Raw genomic sequence first — 25882 nt, forward strand, 5'->3', positions numbered from 1 at the left:
GTTGCAGCTGGAGGCTATTGGGCGAGTGACATTTGCGAGGTCTGTCCGCCACATGGCAGGGTAACACAATAGTTGTGTCCCCTGCTGTGGTTGTGAGTATAGTATACGTTTATTAGCTTAACTCCGTAGCAACATCACAGGTGTATCTGTAGACAGTCTCCTCCCCACCGTATGTATCTTTTTTCCTACCACCCACCCCCTCCTAATGTACAGTCCCGGACTTTCCAGTGAATCTTAGTGTCCTTTTTTTTCATTTTCCCAGATGCACCATGCACCAAGGATCCAGCTGATTACTGCCAATCTGGAGGATTGTTCCTTATCTGCTCTTCACTTGTGCCACTGATTCATTGACCTTTTGTGGTGTGGTATGTTTTGATTTTTACTTAGTAATACACTGTATAGTTGGGATTCTGAATTAAACAGTATAATGTTCACATATATTATGGAGCCCCCAGGGGTCGGGAGAATATTGTGGAAAACAATATAAAACTGAAATGGTAAAGCTAAAAAACTGTAGACCTGACCACAACCCCCTCGGTTCAACAGCACAATATGTTGCTTTCTCCGCTTTTAAAAGTTGAAATCATCTGATGATATTGAAGGGATAGTTCAGAATTGTGGACATAAAGTTTAATTTACTACTTGGCCATTATGTTATGTTCAATGGACTGCACTTATATAGCAATAGCGCTTTTATCCAAAGCGCGTATGGCCTCTCATTCACCTATTCACACACATTCACACACCAATGGTGGCAGCTGCCATGCATATTGATCCATAAATAGTGTTTAGATTGTACTTCTATAGGTTTTTAACTTTACATACTGTATTTAAACATTACATTTGAACAAACACTGCAAGCTAAAGTTTTAAATCATTTGAATCTGTTTTATACAGCACACTTGCTTCCAAAATAAAGCAGTTTTACAATCCTGAGCGTTTGTTAACACTTGAAGCTTTTTGTTTCTAACAATCTGTACAATAAAAGTGTCTGTCTGAATAACGTTTAGTGGTGCCAATTTATTGAAGGAGTTTGATTGTAACAATTTAGGAAAGATCTGTAAAATAACAGTGTTTCTCTGCTGAGTTTTTAGTGGCATAACTTTATTGAAGGGGTTTGATTGTAATAAGTTAGGAAAAACCGGCCAAATAACAGTGTTTCACTGTGTTTCGCCGTAATAATTTTGGAAAAACTTGTGGAATAACAGTGTTTCACTGCTGAACTTTAAGTTCTGTCACTTTATTGAAGGAGTTTGATTGTAACAATTTTGGAAAAACCTGTAAAATAACAGTGTTTCACTGCTGAACTAAGTTCTCTCACTTTATTGAAGGAGTTTGATTGTAATAATTTTGGAAAAACCTGCCAAATAACAGTGTTTCACTGTTATGTCACTTAATTGAAGGTGTTTCATCGTAATAATTTTGGAAAAACTTGTGAAATAACAGTGTTTCACTGCTGAACTTTGAGTTATGTCACTTAATTGAAGGAGTTTGATTGTAATAATTATGGGAAAACCTGTGAAATAACAGTGTTTCACTGCTGAACTTTAAGTTTTGTCACTTTATTGAAGGAGTTTGATCGTAATAATTGAGGAAAAACCTGTGAAATAACAGTGTTTCACTGCTGAACTTTGAGTTCTGTCACTTAATTGAAGGAGTTTGATTGTAATAATTATGGGAAAACCTGTGAAATAACAGTGTTTCACTGCTGAACTTTGAGTTCTGTCACTTAATTGAAGGAGTTTGATAGTAATAATTATGGGAAAACCTGTAAAATAACAGTGTTTCACTGCTGAACTTTAAGTTCTGTCACTTTATTGAAGGAGTTTGATCGTAATAATTGAGGAAACACCTGTGAAATAACAGTGTTTCACTGCTGAACTTTAAGTTTTGTCACTTTATTGAAGGAGTTTGATCGTAATAATTGAGGAAACACCTGTGAAATAACAGTGTTTCACTGCTGAACTTTAAGTTCTGTCACTTAATTGAAGGAGTTTGATCGTAATAATTGAGGAAACACCTGTGAAATAACAGTGTTTCACTGCTGAACTTTAAGTTCTGTCACTTAATTGAAGGAGTTTGATTGTAATAATTATGGAAAAACCTGTGAAATAACAGTGTTTCACTGCTGAACTTTGAGTTCTGTCACTTAATTGAAGGAGTTTGATTGTAATAATTATGGGAAAACATGTAAAATAACAGTGTTTCACTGCTGAACTTTAAGTTCTGTCACTTTATTGAAGGAGTTTGATCGTAATAATTTAGGAAAAACCTGTGAAATAACAGTGTTTCACTGCTGAACTTTGAGTGCTGTCACTTAATTGAAGGAGTTTGATTGTAATGATTCTGGGAAAACATGTAAAATAACAGTGTTTCACTGCTGAACTTTAAGTTATGTCACTTTATTGAAGGAGTTTGATCATAATAATTTAGGAAAAACCTGTGAAATAACAGTGTTTCACTGCTTAACTTTAAGTTCTGTCACTTTATTGAAGGAGTTTGATCGTAATAATTTAGGAAAGACCTGTGAAATAACAGTGTTTCACTGCTGAACTTACTTAATTGAAGGAGTTTCATCGTAAATGTAGGGAAAACCTGTGAAATAACAGTGTTTCACTGCTGAACTTTAAGTTCTGTCACTTTATTGAAGGTGTTTGATCATAATAATGTAGGAAAAAACCTGTAAAATAACAGTGTTTCACTGCTGAACCTAACCTGTCAATTAACAGTGGTTCTCTGTTCTCTGGTTCTCAAATAATAAACAGAATTATCTGTAAATTTATTGCTTTTCCACTTTATTTTAATTAGGGTATTTCAATGTAAATTCTACAGAAAATCTCTGGCGCCAAGCTGCCGGACTTCTACCGTTTTTTTACCGATTTTTTTTCTTACAGTGCATTCTTTCTGGCAGGGGGACTGGCCTGCCAATGTAAACAAGCCTTTTGGCTACAATTGGGTACATTTACATTCTATTCTATAAAATGTTCCTTAATGTATGTTGTCCCTCTCTAACAAATAAACTGAAACTGAAATTTAACTGAAGTGGTTTTGAAATACTTTCAAATAAACAACACTGTTGTCATGGGAAAACCTTCTGACTCCAGCTATGGTGTTTTTCATGTTCCTACTTGAACTGCAAGTTTACTGTCTGCGAAACTTGCCTTAACTCAGTTGCCATCGTACACGCACACGCACGCACGCACACACACACACACACACACACACACACAATGTAATTGTGTATTTGCCTATCGCTGGAGGAGGATATAACAGTGCAGGTTCACTGGAGCATGTAGGGCTATAGTGTCCACAGGGATGGGTACATCAGAATCAGATTCACATTTATTGCCAAGTACATTTGCACAATACAAGTAAGTAAGTAAAGTTTATTTATATAGCACTTTTCACAGAGACAACTCACAAAGTGCTTTACATACAGCAGAAATTAAATCAAATATAAAATATAAAAATAAAAGCAAGAACCATTCAAGAGATAAGAGACAGAACAAAAACACAATGCATCACAAAAAAAAGAAAAAGAAAAAGACATATTTTATACCTGGATGAGAAGCTCAAACATTACCCAAAGGCCTGTTTAAACAGTAATGTTTTTAGCTGATTTAAGAAAAATGTCAGACGCTGCAGCTCTTAGGCCACGAGGAAGGGCATTCCAGAGTCTAGGCGCTATATATTGAAAGGCTCTGTCAGTCTGTTTGCGGTGGTGAATATGCATATGTTTGTCTCAAGGCTCTGTACCATTATTACTATCTAAAATGTAATAATTGTGGATTATTACTGTAATGAGCTGTATGTGTATGATCCAAGCGTCCTATGATCCTCATAGGAGCATAACAGAAAAAAGCATTCCATGTGAAGGTATTCTGTATCTTTGCATGTCAACTAATAAAGAAACTTGAACTTGAACTTGAACCTTTGGTGATCAACCTGGTGTGCGGAATGACCAACAGATCCTGGTCAGCTGTCCTCAGGGTCCTGCTGGGCACATATGGTTCCAGCAGGTCGGTTAAATATTCTGGTGCCTGGCCATGCAAAGCTCTAAAAGTGAGCACCAGGGCCCTCATTTATCAACGTGGCGTACGCACAGATATGTGCGTAACCCGTGCGTACGATCATTTCTAAGCAAAGTGTGGGATTTATCAATTTGAACTTGTGCTTGACTTTGTGCGTATATTTAAGCACAGGTCGGAGCATGCGTAGCTGCCGCCGGTGGTAGAATATTTTTACAATGCGGAAATAAGCACTGACTGCGCTCTGCGTAACTCAACTTGTTATTATTTTGCGCATATATTGCAGAAATACGGGAACGTTTTGATTATATTTAAAAGGCTTTGCCATTGTTAAACGTAATAAGTGGAACCCCGAAGCTGTAAGCAGAATACAAGTCATATGAACACCCACGATATAGTGTTCTTATTCCCCCTTCCTATAAGAAAGAATAAAAAACGCATTGCAACGGGAACAGACTGAGGTTATTTGTTGAGTGTATGTGTATACAAAACCCTTGCAATAAATGTGTCTTAAATGAATGAAAACACAGAGCATATATCGTGTGGGTGATCATGACTTGTATTCTGCTTACAGAATTTCACTTATTTAGTTTTACAATGTCAAAGCCTAAATCAAAATGTTCCCGTATTTCTGCAATCTATGCGCAAAATAATAACGAGTTGAGTTCTAACAAAGAATGTATTACATGCTGGTAGGCTGATAGAGTAAACTATGATATGAATATGATATGATATAAAGGTATACTGGTCCGTCCGCGAGGATATCGAGGACTCGGATAGCCATTAAATGCCATTTGAGAATATAGGCTAAAGCGACGGCCTATAGCCTATACATATTATTTAATGTTTTCATAAGCGTAAAGATACAACAGCTAGATTAATGATCAAGTTAGTTTACTGTATGCAGGCTTCACAGTGTGTTATATATGCGCAAATTACTGTTGCATAATGGCTGCTATTATATGTAATTCATATATAGGCTAACTAATACCAACAACAAAATAGATTGTATCATATGCCTCTACACACATTATATTATACACATCATATTATATCTTGGTTCGGCAGCGCCTCTGTGAACAATCTCTCAGTTTGCTCCATCAATAAACAAATCCAGTAATGTGAACGGGATTCCACTCGGTCAATGTACAGATAATCTGCGATGCGCATTTTGGCTGATAATGTGCCGGTGGCCGGAGTCTCATTCAGGCCTAATTGTATTTAATTCAATTGTAATGTTATTACTGGGGTATCGAAAACATCACAATGCAGATCAGGGTTATCCACTGAAGCCATAATGACTCTGACCAGAACCACAGGCTCATGACGAGCGCACATAATAGGCATTGTAGAGCGCAGAGTTGGCCTGCTGAAATTGATTTAATTTCAGTCATTACAGTGCTTAATGTCGGGTCATCTTGTCATTTATTTCTGTCAATGTGCTGGTTCTGTAGCAGGACTGGGTCAGTCAACATCCTTGGCTCCCGGCGCACCGAAGATTATACGTTCAATTTGTTGGTTGGACCTCGGTGATCAATCTTGCTCTCAGTGAAGTCTCTCAGAGTTCGCTCGGGTTAGTCCACTTTTCCACATTTCATGGGGGTGTTCCATTACCGTATATGGTTAATCGGGGCGGTTCTGGTATGCAAATACGTGAAAGTGTGCACGAGCCTCAGCGTAGGAGCAAGGTGATATTTATCATGACAGGTGTGCGTAGGACCTGTGTACGCACGTGTGACAAATCCTTTTTTTTTTTGCATGCACACATTCTAAATTCTGTGCTTACGTATGGAAATAGAACAGTTTCTAAGAAAACTTGATAAATGAGGGCCCAGGACCTTGAAATTAATTCTAAAATGTATAGGAAGCCAGTGCAAGGAGGCTAGGAATGAATTGCATTGGTGCATACGATAAACAGAGAAAGTACAATGAAAGAAATAAAGTAGAATGAAAAAACAAGTACTACAAGTCAAACACGTACTACAGTAAACAAATATATAAAATAGGAATAAAATAAAATAAATTATATAAATATTTACAAAAATTTGCAATATCTGTTGTGAAAAAACTGTACAGTTTGTGCAGGCATGTGCACAATATTGACCAGGGAAAGGCAAAGGGTAAAGACAGTTGTGGAGATTGGAGGGGGGGGGGGTGAGGCCAGCTTCAGATGGGCAAATGGGGAGTCCTTGTGGCATGGGGTTTTGGTCCTGATGGACCGCAGCTTACTGACAGAAGGTTGGGAGGGGGTCGGCCACGACCCTACCTCCTCGCCTCAGGTGGTGGTGTACATATCCTGGATAGATGGCAGATTTCTAGCGAATCACCTTCTCAGTGGAGCGTATGATACACTGCAGTCTGCCCTTGTCCCTGGCAGTGGCTGCAGCGTCCAGATGGTGATATAGGAGGTGATGATGGACTCAGTGATGGTGGTATAGAATTGCACAATCAGACTTCCGGTTTGAGAACGCGATGTAGCGGACACGTTTGGTCAACGCTCCGCTCCGACAATACCGCCGCTCCTGCCAACGCTCCTGCAACCTCAACCGATACAGGCATGGAGAATACACCACCCGATTTCAAGTCTCTGACTAATCTGATAAAGGATCTGATGGATAAAGCGGACGTCAAGGCTGACGCTTTCAAATTATATATCGATGCTAAATTCGAAGAGGTTAAAACAGCGGCCGCAAATCATTCCGAGCGTATTACTGCAGTTGAAAACACTGTGATCGAATTTACATTGAAAGTCGAGGAGAGCAAGAAGGCTTTTCATGAAGGATTCATGGAGCTAGCGGAGGAGATGCAACAGGGGGACAAAGTGCTTTTGAAGAAGATACATGACAACAAAGAGAAATCAATGGAGAGGCTGCTCGATTCCGAACGTCACTATCGTAGATTTAATATCCGTATTGTGGGATTGGATGAATCAGTTAAATGCACAGACGACACATTTCCAACAGTGTTAGCTGAAATTCTAGGTAAAGAAATCCTCCCCACAATGCCGTTAGTGGATCATTGTAATATAATCGGTACCCGGGACCCCAAACACAACAAGGCGAGAGTTATCATTGCTACTCTGCGTAAAACAGAAATAAGAGACACGATCATCAGAGAGGCACGTAAGCAATGGGGGAAACTGAAATATAACGATAAACCAGTGTCGTTCTACGAAGATTTGTGCAGGGAGGCTATAATCCGACGAGCCCCTTACAAAGAAGTGTTGCAGAAGCTCTATAAGAGGAAACTCCAGCCCAGCCTTCGCTACCCAGCGTTTCTCTCCATTGTGGGGGAAAATGGGAAAAGATTGGGGTTACGCTCGCCTGAAGACGCCGAAGATTACATGAAGCAAACACAACATGATACCGGCCCCTCGGGGCCGGACGCACCATAGGCCCATCTCAGATGACAAGCTTATTCATCTTTTTTTCTTATTTTCTTATTTTTATTTGGATGACTTTGCCATGGCTCGGCTACAAAAGCGGCAACAAATAAGCCTGTTGGCAAAATTGAGGTACAAAGAGTTTAATACGAAACGATAGGCACTATATTTATAGATTTCTGGTTTTTGTGCAGGCAATATTCTAACGTTGACATTTTGGAACACTCTGGAACATTCTGGATTCTCTTTCGATCGTTCAGTGTCATACTGGAATATACTGGAATACACTGGAATGACATAACTCTTGGATAGGACGAATATTCTGGAACATACAAATCAAATCAAGATCGGTGGCTAACTTTCTAGAATACACTGTACTCCTACAATGAAGGCCTGTGAACAATAACATTCAGTATGTATATGCACATGAACCAGATATGGAAGTTCAATAAACCCTCCTAACGGTTTAATGCCCACACTTGTCGGGGGACGAACTGCATACAAGGATTTAAAAACCTCATTTTCATCTAAAGGTATAAGCCTGCTTTAGGGATTTACATAATTTAGTTCTAAAAATATTTTTTTTTTCTTTTTCTCTTTTTTCTGAAGGTTCCAACATATACATGTTAGTAGAAGGTTCAAATAAATATGCCAATTGAGGTATATTTTTCATTTTTCACATTATTTTTATTACATTAAAGGGAAGGCGCTAGACCACAAGTGACATTCTATTAAATTAGAATGAAAGTTTTAGATCCTATGGCAATTAGCATAGGAAAGTTAAGGTTAAAAGGCTCACTTTGGGCAAACCGGTGGTGTAAGGGAGGGAGTTATACGCGAAGGTTGTGTCTATGGAACACAGTCCTGTACGACTCTGAGGGAGGGGGATTTAGGGGTTTATTTGTATATATGTATGTTTTTAAGCTCGGCTCTCAACGGGACCTCAATAGTAGTTGTGAATTCGCACTCCAGAAGCATTACCAACAATTACACAACAACATGTATAGATTATGGCTAGTTTGAATATAATGATCTGGAATACTGGGGGAATAAATAATCAACATACGCAAAAGCGTGCTCACACTGATGAAAAACAAACGGGTCGACGTGGCTCTTCTAAGCGAAACGCACATTTTAGTGGAAGACAAAGCTACGTTAGCGGACAACATATATCATGACATTAGTCACTCTTCCTTTGGAACGAGAACCCGTGGAGTTGCTATAGTCGTGAAACGGAAGTTGAATATTGAATTGAAGGGAGTATGGTCTGATGCAGATGGTCGGATAACCATAGCTAAAATTGTATACAGGAATAGGAAAATAGCGTTGGTAGCGGTATATGCCCCAAATTTGTACGAAGCTAACTTCTACACTACACTTACCAGAACAATGTTAAACCTTCCTGAATACTCATTTATAATTGGTGTGGATTTTAATGCCATTTGGGATCCTGGGATGGATAAATCTTATCCCACCTTTTCCAACGACCAGAAAAATTCATCTAATGCATTAAAGGATTGGTCGAAGAATACAGGTGTAAATGAGCTATGGCGATCACTCAACCCCACGACCCGGAAGTACTCTTGTCGATCTGCAAGACATAACACACTTTCCAGAATAGATTATGTGTTTGCATCCCCGAGACTATTGGATAACTATGACGTGGAAATGGTACCCAATGCACTATCAGATCACTGTTATTTACTCCTAAAAGGATCATTTGGTATACTGTCATCCCGAGCCCCAAGATGGCAATTTAACTCAATATTGCTGAATAACAAGGAATTCATTACACAACTCAAAGAAGCTCTTTCTGTATTCCTACTGGAGAATGCGAAATCGGTACAGGACCCCAGAATAGTATGGATGTCGGTAAAGGGATTGATCAAGGATTTTACCGGGTACTTTTCCTCCAAAATACGCAAGAATCGTTGCTCAAAACTGGCAGAGCTGGAAACGCTTTACTCTACTATTTTCCTCTTTACAATAGAACTACTCGGTTCGACTGGAAACTCAAATTAATGTGTTAAAAAAAGAGATTAATGCCATTTATAAACAACAATCTAAAGTACAAATACTTAGCACAAGACAACAGCATTACTTTCATGGTTCTAAACCAAGTCACCTACTAGCTATGCGGTTAAGAGTCAACGCAAAATTTGCAGATATAACTACCATTAAAGCACAACAAGGACTTGTTACAGACCCTAAAAAAATCAACGAGACATTCAAAAAGTTCTACTCCAACTTGTATGAATCAGAAACGACCTTTGATCAAAACAAAATGGACACATATCTTAATCAAATTAACCTCCCTAAACTATCAGAGGATGACGCTAAACAGTTAGAAACACCCATCACACTAGATGAACTTAGGGAGGCCATATCTGAAATGCAAAGTGGTAGGACTCCTGGAAGAGACGGTATCCCACCAGAAATGTACCTCTCATGTTGGGATGTAATTGGACCCCTATTACTTACAATGATTTTATATTCAATCAAGGAGGGGAACTTCCATAAGAACGACAATATTGCACTCATAACAGTCCTCCTTAAAAAAGACAAAGACCCCACCGATTGCGGTAGTTATAGACCCTTAAGCCTCCTCGGAACCGATATCAAGCTGTACTCCAAGGTATTAGCCATTAGGGATGGGTACCGAATTCGGTACTTTTGAGGTACCGAACCGAAACACGTCGGCACTACCGAGTATCGATTCAAGTGAGATACCGATTTTTTTTTTTTTTTTTTTTTAGTTTTTTGCTTTTTTATTTTCATGTCAACGTTCACACGCACAATATATGCTTACCTAGGATTTGACTTGATTCAACAACAAAGCAGTCGGAGCAATGGCAAGCCGAAAACGGTCGAAATTGTAGTTATTTGAAGTTTTTTTTCACGACTGAGGTAGGTAAATAAAGATTTTTGAGACTAAAGTACCGAAAAAAGGTACCGTTGGGTACCGGTATCGATTCACAGGTACCGGTACCGTATCGGTTCAAATGTGAAAGGTACCCATCCCTATTAGCCATCAGACTTCAAAAGCATATGACGTCTTTAGTTCATCCTGATCAGACTGGCTTCATAAGAGGCCGCTTGATCACGGATAATATAAGACGGTTACTACATGTGCTAGATGCCAGCAAGGATGACACCACACCTAAGGCGATGCTGTCCCTGGATGCAATGAAAGCTTTTGATAGGTTGGAATGGTCTTATCTATGGGCAGTATTAGAAAGGATGGGGTTAGTGGACGTGTGTCGGAGGAAGCACGTGGTAGCCTCCACTCTCCCAGACCGACTGTAGGGGGTAAGTGCGCAGCGACCAGGAAGGGGATTGGGAATTGGCATAACGACTAACATTGGGATGGGAGAAAATCGGAGGAAAAAGGAGGGGGAAAAAGATAAAAAAAAAAAAAAAGGATGCGGTTAGGAAAAGGATTCATTGATATGATTAAAGTATTATACAAAGACCCATCGGCCATGATTACAACAGGTATAATCACCTCCGAAATCATTCCGGTATCACGCTCTTCTAGACAGGGTTGCCCTCTTAGTCCCGGACTATTCGATTTATCATTAGAGCCTTTAGCACAATATATAAGACAATCCCAATCCATAGAACCAATCGCAATCAAGGGCACACAACATAAAATTTGTTTATATGCGGACGACATAATACTGTTCATGCAAAACCCTAACACCTCAATGCCTCATCTTCTCAAGTTGATTGATGACTTTGGCAATCTATCGGGATTTAGGATAAATTGGCCAAAGTCGGCTTTCCTTCCACTTAATGCCCCTGCAAAAAATATACTCCTTCCAGAAGAAATACCAATGGTTAAACACTTCAGATGTTTGGGAGTTGAAGTATTCCCTACTATAAGCCAAACGGTGAAGTACAATTACATAAAAATCCAAGATAAGATCAAATACGACTTTGACAGGTGGTCAAAACTTAAAAACCCAGTACAGGCACGGGTATCAATAGTTAAGATGGATGTCCTACCTAGAATCAACTTCATTAGCTCAATGCTACCGTTACCCCCTCCAGATGGTTACTGGAAAAAATTACACTCTACCGCATACAAATTTATTTGGAATAACAAACCTCCACGTATAAAAAGATCCACAGCACAGAGAAACAAAGCCGACGGAGGTATGGCATTTCCAGATTTTTACCACTATTTTAAGGCGTACACTGACAACCTGGTTTGATTCCCAAGCATCTGTATCCTGGAGAAATTTAGAAGTAAATATAGTAGCACCACATAGACTGCAGGACATAGTATACACCAAATGATCAATTAAGCAATGCAAATTGAAATTTGGATCCATTATTACTCATGCGATCCGGATATGGCGTGAAACACAAAAAAGATATTTTAACCCACATAAATGGCATAGGCATACTCCCCTATTCAATAACAATACACTCCTGATTGAAAAACGACCTATAAGATACCCTAAATGGGAAAAGCAGGGCATACACACATTAGGAGATGTTTTCAACAAACAGGGTTTTTGTAGATATGAAGACACATACAAAAATGTATCTCACCAGTTCCACATAATTTTTACGCACAGTTATTGGTATGTTTGAAGGCTCATGGAGTCCCATTAAGGATACCAATTGAACACCACAGATACCACAAATTGTTCTATGAAAGAGAGACATCGAGAGGTTTTGTATCAGATTTTTATCATCAATTACTAACGTCCTCGTATGGAATCCTCCCCCTAGACTCAGTCTGGAGGAGGGATATACCAGACCTGGAAATAAATTTTGATTGGCAAGAAGTCTGGGCAAACGTTCGACTTGCGTCACGTAACCCGGACCATCAACAAATTAATATTAACTATATTCATAGGACATACCTGACTCCTATAAGATTGAACAGAATGGGACTTAAACAAGACTCCAGATGCTCCTTATGTACAAATGGGGATGAGGGTACATGTATGCACATGTACTGGGATTGCCCACCAGTTAAGATATTCTGGAAAGAAGTGTCCCAGCAATTATCAAATTTCTTAATTCTGAATATACCTGTACACCCCTCTGTATTGCTGTTGAATGATGTTTTTGAGTTTGCTGTCCCTATACAGCTAAAGAGATTAGTTTTATCTGGTATCACAGCGGCTAAAAAGCTGATAGCATCAAGATGGTTTCAACCGGAAAAAAATGTGTCGGAAGGTTTGGGTTCTTACATATCTCGACGTGATTTATCTAGAAATATCTACAGCAAGAATTTTAGGTGTCAGTGAAACCAAAATTGCAATGTGGTTAGAAGTGGTGGAGAGAATAAAAGCTAGCATATGAATTGTAGTGCCTGGTTAGGAGCGAATGATAATGGATGGATTATCCAAGTGGGGGTCCGGGGGGGGGGGGGGGGGGGGGGGGGAGCGAGCGAGAGCATAATTTATGTATGTAGGGTATTAGATAGCAAGTATTAGGTGTATATCTCGTATGCTAAATTTTTTTAAATGGTGATTTCATTGGATGTGTACTGTTAATTAATGCTTGTATATCTAATTGTATGTTATGTTTAAAAAATTATAAAAAAATAACACAAAAAAAAGAATTGCACTATCATCATGCCTAGCAGTCACAGGAGGTGACTGTCCAGATAATGGGTTACAGTACAGTATTGCCAACCACCTGGCCACCCTGCTGTCCCTGCATACATGTACATGCTCCTCAGTGTATTGAGTAAAGTATGATAATTTGGCTATTTAGAACCAACTATGAAAATAATAACCCTATGATGATTGGGAATCGCACAATGGAGCAAAAACTGTCCAGTAAGCTTCATTAAATGCAGGATTTTGGCCGGAAGACCAAAGAGAACCAAAGGCATAAATGTTCCAGGGATCGATTCAACCATACAAGGCAGGTGTGATCTAATTTGTCTCAAAGTGGGACTTAACAGTCCATCCATAAAGCACTTGCATCTGCGTTTAGGTTTCTGAGATACAGGAAGCGGTATCACGCTAGTGGCATGAAACATGAATATGGCTTACTGTATAAATTAGAATGCTTCATGCTTCCTTCATGCTTAGCATCATGCCAACATTGTCTACTATGAATAAAAAAAAAAAACACTGATGCAAGTGCTTTACAGCTGGACTGAAATTACTCTCGTTTTGTGACAAATCAGAAAGAAGACTCCTGCGGACCAATCCTTTAATTTCTAACTATGCATTGGAGACACATGGTTTTTTACCCGACGGTGGTGTAAGATAGTAACTGCTATTCATACCCTTACTCCTGAAGTTCATGCACATCTTCATGCAGTGTCTCTTGCTGGCGAAGTTGTTCTCGTTCCCCCCGCAGCCACTGTAACCGAACATGTGGCACTTCCTGGTGCTGGGGTTGTACGCAAACCGCCTCTCTACTCCGGTGCACGTGCCCTTGTCGCGATGACTGAGGCAGAACTCCGGTGGATTGAAGTCTGAAGAACACAGTAAAAAAAAAAGGAAAAGAAAAGAAAACCAACATCAAAACTACAAGCCAAAAGCAGAAGATTTGACGTCCTACATTTTGGGTATATTCACATGTGTTTGAGGAGGTTGACTTGTGGACGGACAGTAAGCTTTTTAGAACACTCATAGCCCCGGGGAAAAGATGTCCTCTATAAACCTCCGGAACGTGATGTAGCCCATAGAGCTAACCTAGCGAATCCCGGTAAGGACCAAAAACAAAGACCCATAATTGTGAGACTCCACATGCTACAGACAAATGAGCTAATCCTCTGAGCGGCCCGGTCCAGGAGGGGAGATTTACCCTATGAAGACCACAAGTTTGCCATCTTTGAGGACTATACTCCTGAAGTGTTGGTGCAGATAGGGGAGTACCGGGACACCATGACTATGGAAGTTGGGTTGCAGACCAGCGTTGCTTTTCCCGGCCAGGCTGTCCGTGAAGCTGAAGGATGAGGAACGGAGGACGTTTTGGTCGCTTGCAAAGGCCGAAGAATATTTGAAGAAAGAGAGGGTTAACCTGTAGGATGACTGAGAGTGAATGCTAACGGCGTCGGTATGGAACCGGCTATGGCCGGGCGGAGCCGAGCTAGGTTGGCTAACAAGCTTTGAACTTTTGTCATACTAAGCTAAGCTAGGCTTAGAAATAAAATAACTTGTGTTTTTGACATTGATGTAACATTGGGCTGGCCCACATGTCGGGATCAACATATTCTTGAATAAGCCAGGGAACAGATAAAATGGCTGGCTAGCTAGACTGCAGACTATGCAGATATACAGCATTGAGCCAACTGGCTACATAAGCTATCTAGCTCTGGCCATTACATAAGCTAACCTTGTGCTCATTTAAGCTAACCGGACATGGACATGTGCTTGAACTGACACAGTATTGCTCCTAGCTCACTTTTTAGCTAGCGATAGGTAGCCCAACATTCCTGCTACAATGGTATTGAATTTTTCTTTAAAGATTTTAATACAAATATCTTGTATTACATTTTGAACTATACTGTTATCTCATGCCTAAACTAATATTTGTTTGGGATTGATGATGTGCAGGCCACATGGGCCGGGTGGTCTGACTACATGTGAGCTAACAGGTTAGGTTGGCGCAATGTTTATGAAGTTTTGTCAGCAGGGGCTAGCGTGATCTGTGGTCAGGTGCACTGAGGATGCTAACATGCTAACCGGTTGAATGCACTTTATTAGTTCAGTAGTACTTTGTATTACTTACTGGTTGATAGCTAGCCATGAGCCATATGTTCATGGTTACTGAACTGAGCTTATTACAGTTGTAGTGTTGATGTTAAATTGTAAAACGTTATTGGGTTGGCCGGTTGTCAATCAGTGGTGGAGGGTGGGATTCTTGGGCGAAGGGGACACTGTCATTACCAGGCAGCAGGCCGGTGGATATACCGCCATCAGATCGCAATTACATATCAAATAATCATATGGGTAGCTTGATTATGTTCATGGTGTATGGACGGGGAGCACTTTCTGGGACTAGGTGGTTGGCTCAACGAAGGGCCACCTGAATTATACTTAGCATTCTGGGACCAGCTGGGCCCATTGTTACTTGAGATGATTGAACACGCCATTGAACAGGGGGGATTCTCGAGATGTAAATATGTCTGTAATTTCTTTACTACTCAAAAAGGACAAGGACCCCAATGACTGTGGCAGCTATAGGCCCCTGAGTCTTCTCTGGGTCGATCTTAAAATATTTGCCACAGTACTGGCCCGATGTCTACAGAAGTATATGACAGTGCTGGTACAAAGTGATCAAACCGGATTTATTCAGGGATGCTTAGCCGCAGATAACCTTAAAAGATTATTGCATGAAGGCGGTTAGGTGGCCGAGCGGAGATTGCGTTCGTCACCAACCCCGGAGCTGTGAGCTGGATTCGCCTGTTCGAATCCAGCTCACAGCTCCGGGGTTGTCACCAGCTTGGCTGGCCGTCTGCACTAATACAATTGGCTGTATTAGAGGGTGGGAGAACCTGGCGGGGTGGGTCCGGGTCGTTGTAAACAGCGACTCCTACAGTTCGGTCGGGGCGCCTGCTAAGCGCGGATAGGACTCGAGGGGGATAGTGTGGTCCTCCCACACGCTACGCCCCCTCGATAAGAATCCGCGCTGCCAGGTGAAAAGAAGCGGTGATTGGCTGGACGTTAGGGGTGGACGGTATGGTCTAAAATGTATATCACGGTATAATTTGAAGCATAGACGGTAACGGTATATATCACGGTATCAGTGTTTCTGTTAGAATAATTTTTTTTGCCTGATAGGCAGGCTATATAAAGAATGACATCCTCAAGGCATGTAGATTTATAATATTTTAACTTAAAACTAGGCTACTTTTGCGTATAAAGTCATTATATTCCAAATAAAATAAGTCCCGAGTCGAGACTCCTGCTCCCATTGCAAACAGCGGGGCTGGATTTTGCTAGAAGCATATGTAGCTGCAGAGCGAATTGAATTGAATAAGAATTGAGACAAAGGTGCCACTCATCCTCAGCTTTAAGAATTGACAATTGTGTCAACAAATTGACACATGTGTCAACAAATTGACACATGTGTCAACAAATTGACACACAAAATGCTTAGAGACGGCGCAAGGGTGGGGGGGCGCTGTTTGACGGGCCTGTGACCAGACCTGAAAGAGCCACTGGCTCTGCGGCTCTGCAGCTGCATGCTATTCGCAAATCCACTGCTGCACGCCTTCCTCCCGGCTCCCGCTGCTGCCGTCGTTATCATAACACTACACACATATCTAATGTTTACAGCAAACTGTAGTTGATCACCAGGTATGTTTTATTAACGTAGAATAATTCATATAAGAAAAACGATAGGGAAATATCTTACCTTTCTCCACTGGTTAAAAATGCCAGGAACTGAAATTGAAACTTGCTGTGCGCCGCGGTGATATGTGTTTATTATGAAATGACAATTGCATGACAAGCCGCTACGACCGGCTGCCTGTCTGTGCGCTCCGTCGAGACTGTGCATACTTTTGTTAATATTTATAGTTTTAAGAGTTTTGTCTGTACCAACAGTAGGTGCATTTAATGTGTATGACCGTCAGTCACTTATAGACATTGGATTACGGGAAACTTACCGACTGGATTACTCTCTGGATCAGCTCTCTGAACCGCAACAATGGCCCGTTGAGATCTTGAGGACATCAGGACCGGATCTCGCCCCCAGGGACAAAGGACCCAGACGGCGAGGAAAGAGAGCTGGAGTCCGTAACAGGCTGAGAACCAGGCGGCACAGGACACCACTACCCAGTATATTGCTAGCCAATGTACAATCAATAGACAATAAACTAGACGACATCCGAGCAAGGATTCAATTCCAGAGAGACGTTAGGGACTGTAACGTTATCTGCTTCATCGAGACGTGGCTGGCGCCAGAAGTCCCAGACCACGCCATCCAACCGGCCGATCATTTCTTCATTCACCGCAAGGATAGAACAGCAGAATCCGGTAAACAACGTGGAGGAGGTATTGCCTTCATGTTGAACAAAAATTGGAGTGACCCAACTAACGTGAAGGAATTATCCAACCACTGCTCCCCAGAACTGGAATATATAACCATCAAGTGTCGTCCTTTCTTCCTCCCGAGGGAGTTAACGGCGATCGTCCTGGTCGGAGTGTATATTCCACCGCAAGCCAGCAACAAGGTTGCGCTCTCCAGACTACACGACGAGGTAAATAGAATCCAAGAGGCGAATGTTAACGCCGCCATTTTAGTTCTGGGAGATTTCAATAGCGCCAATCTGAGAAAGGTATTACCTGACTTCTATCAGCATGTGACTTGCAACACCAGAGGCGGTAACATCCTAGATCACTGTTACACGCAATTTAAAGGTGGCTACAAGGCTCATTCTGATAGTGGCTTCGGTAAGTCAGATCACGCATCAATTTTTCTTTCACCAAAGTACAGACAGAGAATTAAAAGTACTCCCGTAGTCTCGCGAGAGGTGCAGAAATGGGATGTGACGTCAGAGGATACGATCCGGTCAGTGTTTCACAACACAGACTGGAATGTGTTCCGCGACACAGATAACATTAATGCCTACACGGAGACAGTGCTGGACTATGTTTGTACTAGGGTGAAAGAAACAATCCCCACTACCAAAATGAAAGTTTACCCAAATCAAAAACCCTGGGTAGACAAATCCGTCCGTGAAGCTCTGAGAGAGCGCACCAAAGCATACAACGACAGCCTAGAGGCAGGCAACATGAATGACCACAAGGTGGCGCGATACAACGTAAGGAGGACTGTGTCAGAGGCCAAACGACGCTACAGGGATAAAATTGAACTCCAGTTTGAACAAGCTGACTCTAGAGCTATGTGGCAGGGGCTCAAAACGATGACAGACTACAAAGGCGCCTCCCTCAAACTGAACAGTGACATCTCCTTAGCAAATGACCTCAATACCTTCTATGCGAGGTTTGATGCTGGTAATAACAACACCAGCTCACAAGCCTCGGCAATGGGGGGGGGGGGGGGGGTCGGCTGCTGATGGAGGCACAGTGTTCAGGGTAACAGAGCATGAGGTGAGGCGGACCTTTAAAAAAGTGAATATCAGGAAGGCAGCAGGTCCAGACGGCATCCCCGGCCGCGTCCTAAAAGTCTGTGCCGACCAACTGGCCCCAGTATTCACTGACATATTTAACCTGTCCTTAGAACAGGCTGTCATCCCCACCTGCCTGAAGAAGTCCACTATTATCCCTGTACCCAAAAAATCCAAGCCTGCTTGCCTCAACGACTACCGCCCTGTAGCTCTCACCTCCATAGCCATGAAGTGCTTCGAGAAGCTAGTAAAGGGCTACATCTGCTCCTCCCTCCCCATCAACATGGACCCCCTGCAATTTGCATACCGCCCCAACAGGTCCACGGAGGACGCCATATCCCATGTGCTGCACACAGCAGCATCACACCTGGACAAGAGGCAGGGGAACTATGTGAGAATGCTATTCATCGACTACAGCTCGGCATTCAATACCATAGTCCCCTCCATACTCATAGCCAAGCTCAGGGACCTGGGCTTGGGCTATGACCTCTGCCAGTGGGTCTTGGACTTCCTGACTGGCAGACCCCAGGTGGTGAGAGCAGGCAACTGCACCTCCTCATCCATCACCCTCAACATAGGGGCCCCCCAGGGCTGTGTTCTGAGTCCCCTCCTCTACTCCCTGTACACACACGACTGTGTGGCTCAGCGGAGTAGCAATACAATCGTCAAATTTGCTGACGACACAGTGGTGGTGGGCCTGATCTCTGCCAACGACGAGAGGGCCTACCTGGAAGAGGTCAAGGTCCTGGCGGGATGGTGCCAGGAAAACAGCCTCTCCCTGAACGTCAGAAAAACAAAGGAGATGATTGTGGACTTCAGGAGGTCGGGGGTCAAGGACTACAGCCCCCTCAGCATCGACGGGGCACCGGTTGAGAGAGTCAACAGCTTTAAGTACCTCGGAGCCTACATATCCGAGGACTTGACATGGACCACACACATTAACAGTGTTGTGAAGAAGGCACGACAACGCCTCTACTTCCTCAGGCGCCTAAGGAAGTTCCAAGTCAGCCAGAAGATCCTTAAGAACTTCTACTCATGTACAATAGAGAGCATCTTGACCGGCAACATCACCTCCTGGTTTGGGAATAGCACTGCACAAGACCAAAGCAGACTACAAAGAGTGACACGTTCAGCCGAACGCACAATTGGAGGGGGGCTCCCCACCCTCCAGAACATTTACTACAAGCGTTGCAAGGGCAAGGCTAAGAGAATCATTAAAGACTCCAGTCACCCGAACAACTGCCTCTTTGAACTGCTGCGGTCAGGCAAGCGATACAGGAGTCTCAAGGCGAGCACAGAAAGACTCAGAAGAAGCTTCTATCCCCAGGCCATCAGGCTGCTAAACGAACAATGAATGAACACTACACAACAACAACCACCAAACGCACATAGCACACACATCCACACGCACACACTCACTTTAAACAAACACACTGTAGCACCCACTCCACACACTTATAGCACACACCCACTTTAAACAAACACACTGTAGCACCCACTCCCCACACTTTATATTTATGGATGAAGGATTGCACTACAACTCGTACACCTTACTGTAAATTGTACCTAAAATTGTACCTCATCCCATTTCTGCTTTGCACTAGATAGTACTGTACATTAGTACACTGCATAGTATTGTGTATTGTATATTATATGGTAACTCAGAACATTGTACATATGTCTATACCGAACACTGTGACCTCATTTTCTTCTTCTAAATTCATGCTATATTATGTTATTATGTTATTTGATACTATCTTGTCTAGCACAGTCTCTGGAGCGTAACAGTAAGAAGCATTTTGTATGAAAGTATTCTGTACTTCTGTATGACAACTATTAAAGAACTTGAGAACTTGACACGCCCACTGCGCGAAGCCTCCTAAATAACTTTTTCCAGTTTGCACATATCTATTATCTATGACTAATTCTATCTATTTTTAGGGGCAAATGCGATTGAAATAGTCGCGCTGTGGTTACATGACGTCATTGCTATTTTAGAGCTGCTCTACCGGTTAAACGGTATAGTCAAAATCCATACCGTAGAGCAAATTAATACCGTTTATACCGTATACCGTTTATACCGTCCACCCCTACTGGACGTGTGTCGGAGGAAGCACGTGGTAGCATCCACTCTCCCAGATGATCTGACTGTGGGGGGTAAGTGCGCAGAGACCAGGAAGGGACTGGGAATTGGCATACGACTAACATTGGGATGGGAGAAAATCGGAGGAAAAATGGAGGGGGAAAAAGACCAAAAAAAAAAAAAAAAAAAAAGATTATTGCATGTAATTGACAACAGTAAGGACAATATAACTTTGGCCACTGTTCTATCTCTGGATGCCATGAAGGCTTTTGATAGACTAGAATGGTAATATATTTGGACAGTGCTGGAGGCTATTATATATATATATATATTATATGGGGCTTGGAAAGAAATGTATACATATGATTCAAGTACTTTATGCCTCACCCTCAGCAATGATAATTACAGGGAAAATATGCTCCACACTATTCCCGGTCTCTAGGTTTTCCAGGCAGGGTTGTCCTCTGAGTCCCGGACTATTCACGCTTTCCCTTGAACCATTAGCCATTTATTAGACAAACAGAAGAAATCTCCCCTATAACAATCAATGATACACCACACAAAATTGCTCTTTATGCGGATGCCTTACTAATTTTTATGAAAGACCCCTCCCAATCAGCCACAATATTACTTAGTATAATTGATGATTTTGGTAAACTATCAGGCTTCAAAATGTATTGGCCCAAACAGGAGAGGAAATTAGGCCATTTTACTCGCCAAATGAGAGTATTATTTATGATTGGCGAGTGATTCATGAAGAGCACTCGCCACACTGGCGAGTAGTAAACAAAACAAAAAAATCATTCTGCAATCTGCTGATTCTCTCACTGGCACAAGCCGAACTCTGAATCCCCCCTTATGATTCCTCCCATTTGCGCCTCATAATAATCCATAACCAATGAACATCCTCGTTGTGCTCTAAGCTCCTCCAATTAACACTAGTTTTCTAGAAGATGCCGCCCATCTAGGGGAAGTGTATAGACCACTGCGTGCGGCCCTACAGACTTCTGTCACCGGCTTGACAACGTAGACAAACTTAGACAAAAACACATCAGTGGATGAAAATAATTGCATGTAGAGTCGTCGCTTTCGGATATCAGTGCGGTCTGACATGGGGGCGAACAACAGCACGCAACGCGTCTCCTTCGAGTCAGATGAGAATGACAAGTGGGCGTGAGGCTAACGATTCCATAGCCCCTTTTGTGACTGCGATGCAAGCCTCGCTTGAATACGCAGTCACTGGCTCCCACGTTACTAGCCATGTTAATGTGCACATCAAGCACTGGTTAAAGACGTTAATAAACATTTAAAATAATTTTTATAAAGGAGTATGTTACAACCAACTGTTATGTTACAGCCCTTTACCCTTAGACTCACAGGGGTCGTAACATAAATGGGGGCTCGTCCGGAATTCTGTAACCCGTGTTCATTGTTGGTTGATGGATTTGCTGAACTGTGTTTGTTTACACTTGTACAGTAAATAATTTGTGTTTAAAATGGCAGTTAGTACTTTTGATCTGGGGAAATTCTTGAGCAATCCTACTTGGGAAGAGCTGGATAGCTGCCGCAAGGCAGACTTAGTGGAGATTGCCACACATTTTAAACTCTCGGTTCAAAAGCATCTTAAGCATGATATCAGGTGTCTTGTGGTAGATAAGCTGTTGGAGCAGGGGATGCTTGTTTTACCGGTGGTCTCTGATGAACATGTAAGTCCTCCTGGTGAACCTACTGAAGCACAGCCTTCTGTATCTGAGGAGCAAGCTCATGGTGAAAGTGCTGAGAAGGCAGGTGTGAAAATCACATTGCCACATTTTCACTTGGCCTCTCCTGTGTCAACTGGGTCTCGAGAAGGGGCCCAGGTCAAGGTTAGAATAGCACGTCTCCAGATGGAGGCTCAGGAGAAGGCACAAGCAGGTGAGGCGGAGTATCGGCTTCTTAGAATGGAGCTTGAGGCAGAAAATGAAAGGGCTGTTAACATTCGTAGGTTGGAGCTTGAGGTAGAAAAAGAGCTCAGACTGCGGGAGTTGGAGCTGGGAGTCCAAAAGAGTGAATCCAACTCTGCTACACCGACTCCTCCACAAGGCCCTGGTATGTCCTCCTCCACAGCTTATTCATCACACACTTTTGATATAAGTAAACACATTGCTTTGGTGCCTCCGTTCCGAGAGACAGAAGTTGATACTTATTTTAATGTGTTTGAGCGTATTGCTGCTTCATTGCGCTGGCCAAGAGAGGTCTGGCCTTTGTTGCTTCAATGCAAATTGACTGGTAAAGCCCAAGAGGTTTGTTCAACACTTGCCCTAGAAGATAGTCTATTGTATGATACTGTGAAGGCTGCCATCCTTCGTGCATATGAGCTTGTGCCCGAAGCTTATAGGCAGAGGTTTCGCAGTCACAAGAGAGCTGTCAACCAGACCTTTGTAGAGTTTGCTAGAGAGCATGTAGAGTTTGCTAGAGAGAAGGGAACTCTCTTTGATAAATGGTGTGCAGCAAGCAAGGCCTCAGATCTTAACTCTCTCAGAGAACTCATTCTATTAGAAGAGTTTAAGAATTGTTTGCCAGAGCGTATTGTCATTTACCTGAGTGAGCAGAAAGTGTCCACTCTGCAGCAGGCTGGTGTATTAGCTGATGAGTTTGTGCTAACCCATAAAACTGTTTGTAGATAGGCGTGACTCGTTTCTCCCCCATGATTTCTCTCAGAAGCATTCTGTCCCCACCCATTCAGAATTCACACACCCCCGACCAAAAATGTCACCTCCACGCTCAAAAGAGGAGCAGACATGTTACTACTGTCATAAATCTGGTCATGTTATTTCTGACTGTTTAACACTGAAACGTAAGCAGCAACCGTCCTCTCAGAACTTTAGGCAACCCAAAGGGGTTGGTCTGATTAAAATGGCACCTGGTTCCGATCGACAGATGCACAATGATCAGGATGTTCTCGATCCTTGTTTCAGGCCATTTATTTGAAGGGTTTAGTTTCCTTGACAGGGGATCCAAAAGTTCAGTGTACAGTTCAGATCTTACGAGATACTGGAGCCTCACAATCCTTTATCCTCTTTGATGTACTACCTCTGTCTGAGAAATCTTCATGTGGTTCTAGTGTCCTAGTTCAAGGTATTGAGATGGGTTTCGTGCCAGCCCCGTTACACTGTATTCATGTACAATCTGATTTGGTCACTGGTTTCTTTAAAATAGGGGTGAGACCTTCCTTGCCAGTTAAAGGCATTTCCTTTATCATGGGAAATGATTTAGCTGGAGGACAGGTGAACGCTGTGCTGGAAGTGTTGGATCACCCAGACACAGATTCTCTGCCTGATGACTTGTCACAGAACTTCCCTGAAGTTTTTTCTGCAAGTGTTGTCACTCGGGCTCAATTGAAAAAGAGAGGTGATGAAATTAATTTGTCTGACTCTGTTTTTGCTTCAGCTTTTGTCAGGGAGGAGTTGCTGGCTCCAACTTCTGACACCGCTGACAAACCACCGACTCATAGTAAGGTACCCCCACAGACAACTGTAACTAGTTCCGACGCATTGATGTTACCTGTTACTCGTGAAATGCTAATTACTGCCCAGAAGGCTGACCCTTCTCTTGCAAAATGTTTCTCTTCTCTTGAAACAGAACAGAGAGTTGCATTCTTATTTTGTGGATGAAGGAGTTTTGATGCGTACATGGAGGTCCCATGGTACTAGACTGGCAGAGCATGCACAATCGGAGATAGGGCTACCAGATCAGGTACCCGACTGGAGCACTGTCTATCAGATTGTTGTCCCTGCAGTTTATCGTCAGCATGTACTGTTCTTGGCCCATGCCCACCCTTGGTCTGGACATTTGGGAGTCACTAAAACATACAACAGAATACTTCAACATTTCTTTTGGCCCGGTTTGAAGTCCGATGTAGCACAGTACTGTCGTACCTGTAGTACTTGGCAGATCACCGGAAAGCCAAACCAGGTAATTCCACCTGCTCCCCTCTGTCCTATACCAGCAGTCGGTGAACCATCTGAACATGTCATAGTTGACTGTGTTGGTCCGTTGCCAAAGACCAAAGCCGGCAATCAGTTTTTGTTGACAATAATGTGTACCGCCACCAGTTTCCCTGAGGCTATACCTCTTAAGGCTTTGATGAAGTTCTTCTCCATGTTTGGACTGCCTAAGGTAGTACAGACTGACCAAGGCACCAACTTTCTGTCTAGGTTATTTGAGCAAGTGTTACAGTCCCTGGGTATCCGACATAGTGTCCAGTGCCTACCACCCTGAAACTCAGGGGGCTCTAGAACGTTGGCATCAGACATTAAAGTCCATGTTGCGTAAATATTGCTTACACAGAAAGATTGGGATGAGGGTGTCCCCCTTGCTCTATTTGCTGCGCGAGAGACCATACAGGAGTCTCTTGGTTTCAGTCCTGCTGAGTTCGTTTTCGGGCACACTGTTAGAGGGCCTCTGAAAGTTCTTAAAGAACGGTTCATGTCAAAGGGTGCCAGCACACCCACTAATGTTCTAGATTTTGTTAGCCAGTTTCGAGAGCGACTGCATCAGGCGTGCTCTCTCTCCAAAGAAGCGCTCTCTTCTTCCCAGAGAACTATGAAACGGCACTATGACGAGAAAGCTGTTTCTCGATCTTTCCAGCCAGGTGATAAGGTTCTAGTCCTGTTACCTATCCTTGGTTCTGCTCTTTCCGCTAGTTTTTCCGGACCGTATGCAATAGAGAATAAGTGATACGGACTATGTAGTTTGCACCCCTGATCGTAAACGTCACTCTCGTGTTTGCCACATCAATATGCTTAAACCATATTTCTCCAGAGATAGACAGCCGGACTGGCCGTCTCTGCTGTTGCCTCAACTCCAATAGTTCCGGACTCTCCTAACGTTGGTGGTGAGGATGTAGATGGCTTAGAGTTGCGCAATGCAGCCCATCAGTGTGCTAGATTGTCCAACACTGAGATGTTATTGAACCTGCCCACTCATTTAGCACACCTACCTGAGGAGCAGCGAGAGGACATCACAAATTTGATTCAGGCCTACATGGCTCTGTTTGGTGATGTTCCCTCATGTACTTCTGTATTGGCCCATGATATTAATGTTAACAATGCTGTGCCTATCAAGCAACATGCATACCGTGTTACCAGTGGTAGTATACACCGACCACAACCCATTGGTATTTCTGTTGCGGATGTACAACCACAATCAGCGCCTCATGCGTTGGGCGCTCATAGTCCAAAATTATAACCTCGAAATAAAGCATAAGAAGGGGTCCGAGAATGTGTTGGCGGATGCTCTGTCTCGGAGATAAGACTCTTGTGCGGTCGACTAATTTGTTGTACCGACTG

General features: G+C 42.5%; 1 protein-coding gene across 4 annotated transcripts in view; it reads right to left on the reverse strand.

Moving 5' to 3' along the window:
• The window catches only part of tfpia (tissue factor pathway inhibitor a), a 175176-nt gene that overhangs the window by 21790 nt on the left and 127504 nt on the right, over positions 1-25882 (reverse strand). For 3 of the 4 annotated variants that reach the window (XM_084310385.1, XM_084310383.1, XM_084310382.1), the window contains one exon: positions 13673-13864. In XM_084310385.1, coding sequence (XP_084166511.1) covers positions 13673-13864 — 192 coding nt within the window. The remainder of the gene's footprint in view (positions 1-13672; positions 13865-25882) is intronic. The other variant, XM_084310384.1, reaches the window with a different exon arrangement.

This window comes from Notolepis coatsorum, assembly GCF_963971535.1.
Source record: "Notolepis coatsorum genome assembly, chromosome: 3".
NCBI classification, from domain to species: domain Eukaryota; kingdom Metazoa; phylum Chordata; class Actinopteri; order Aulopiformes; family Paralepididae; genus Notolepis; species Notolepis coatsorum.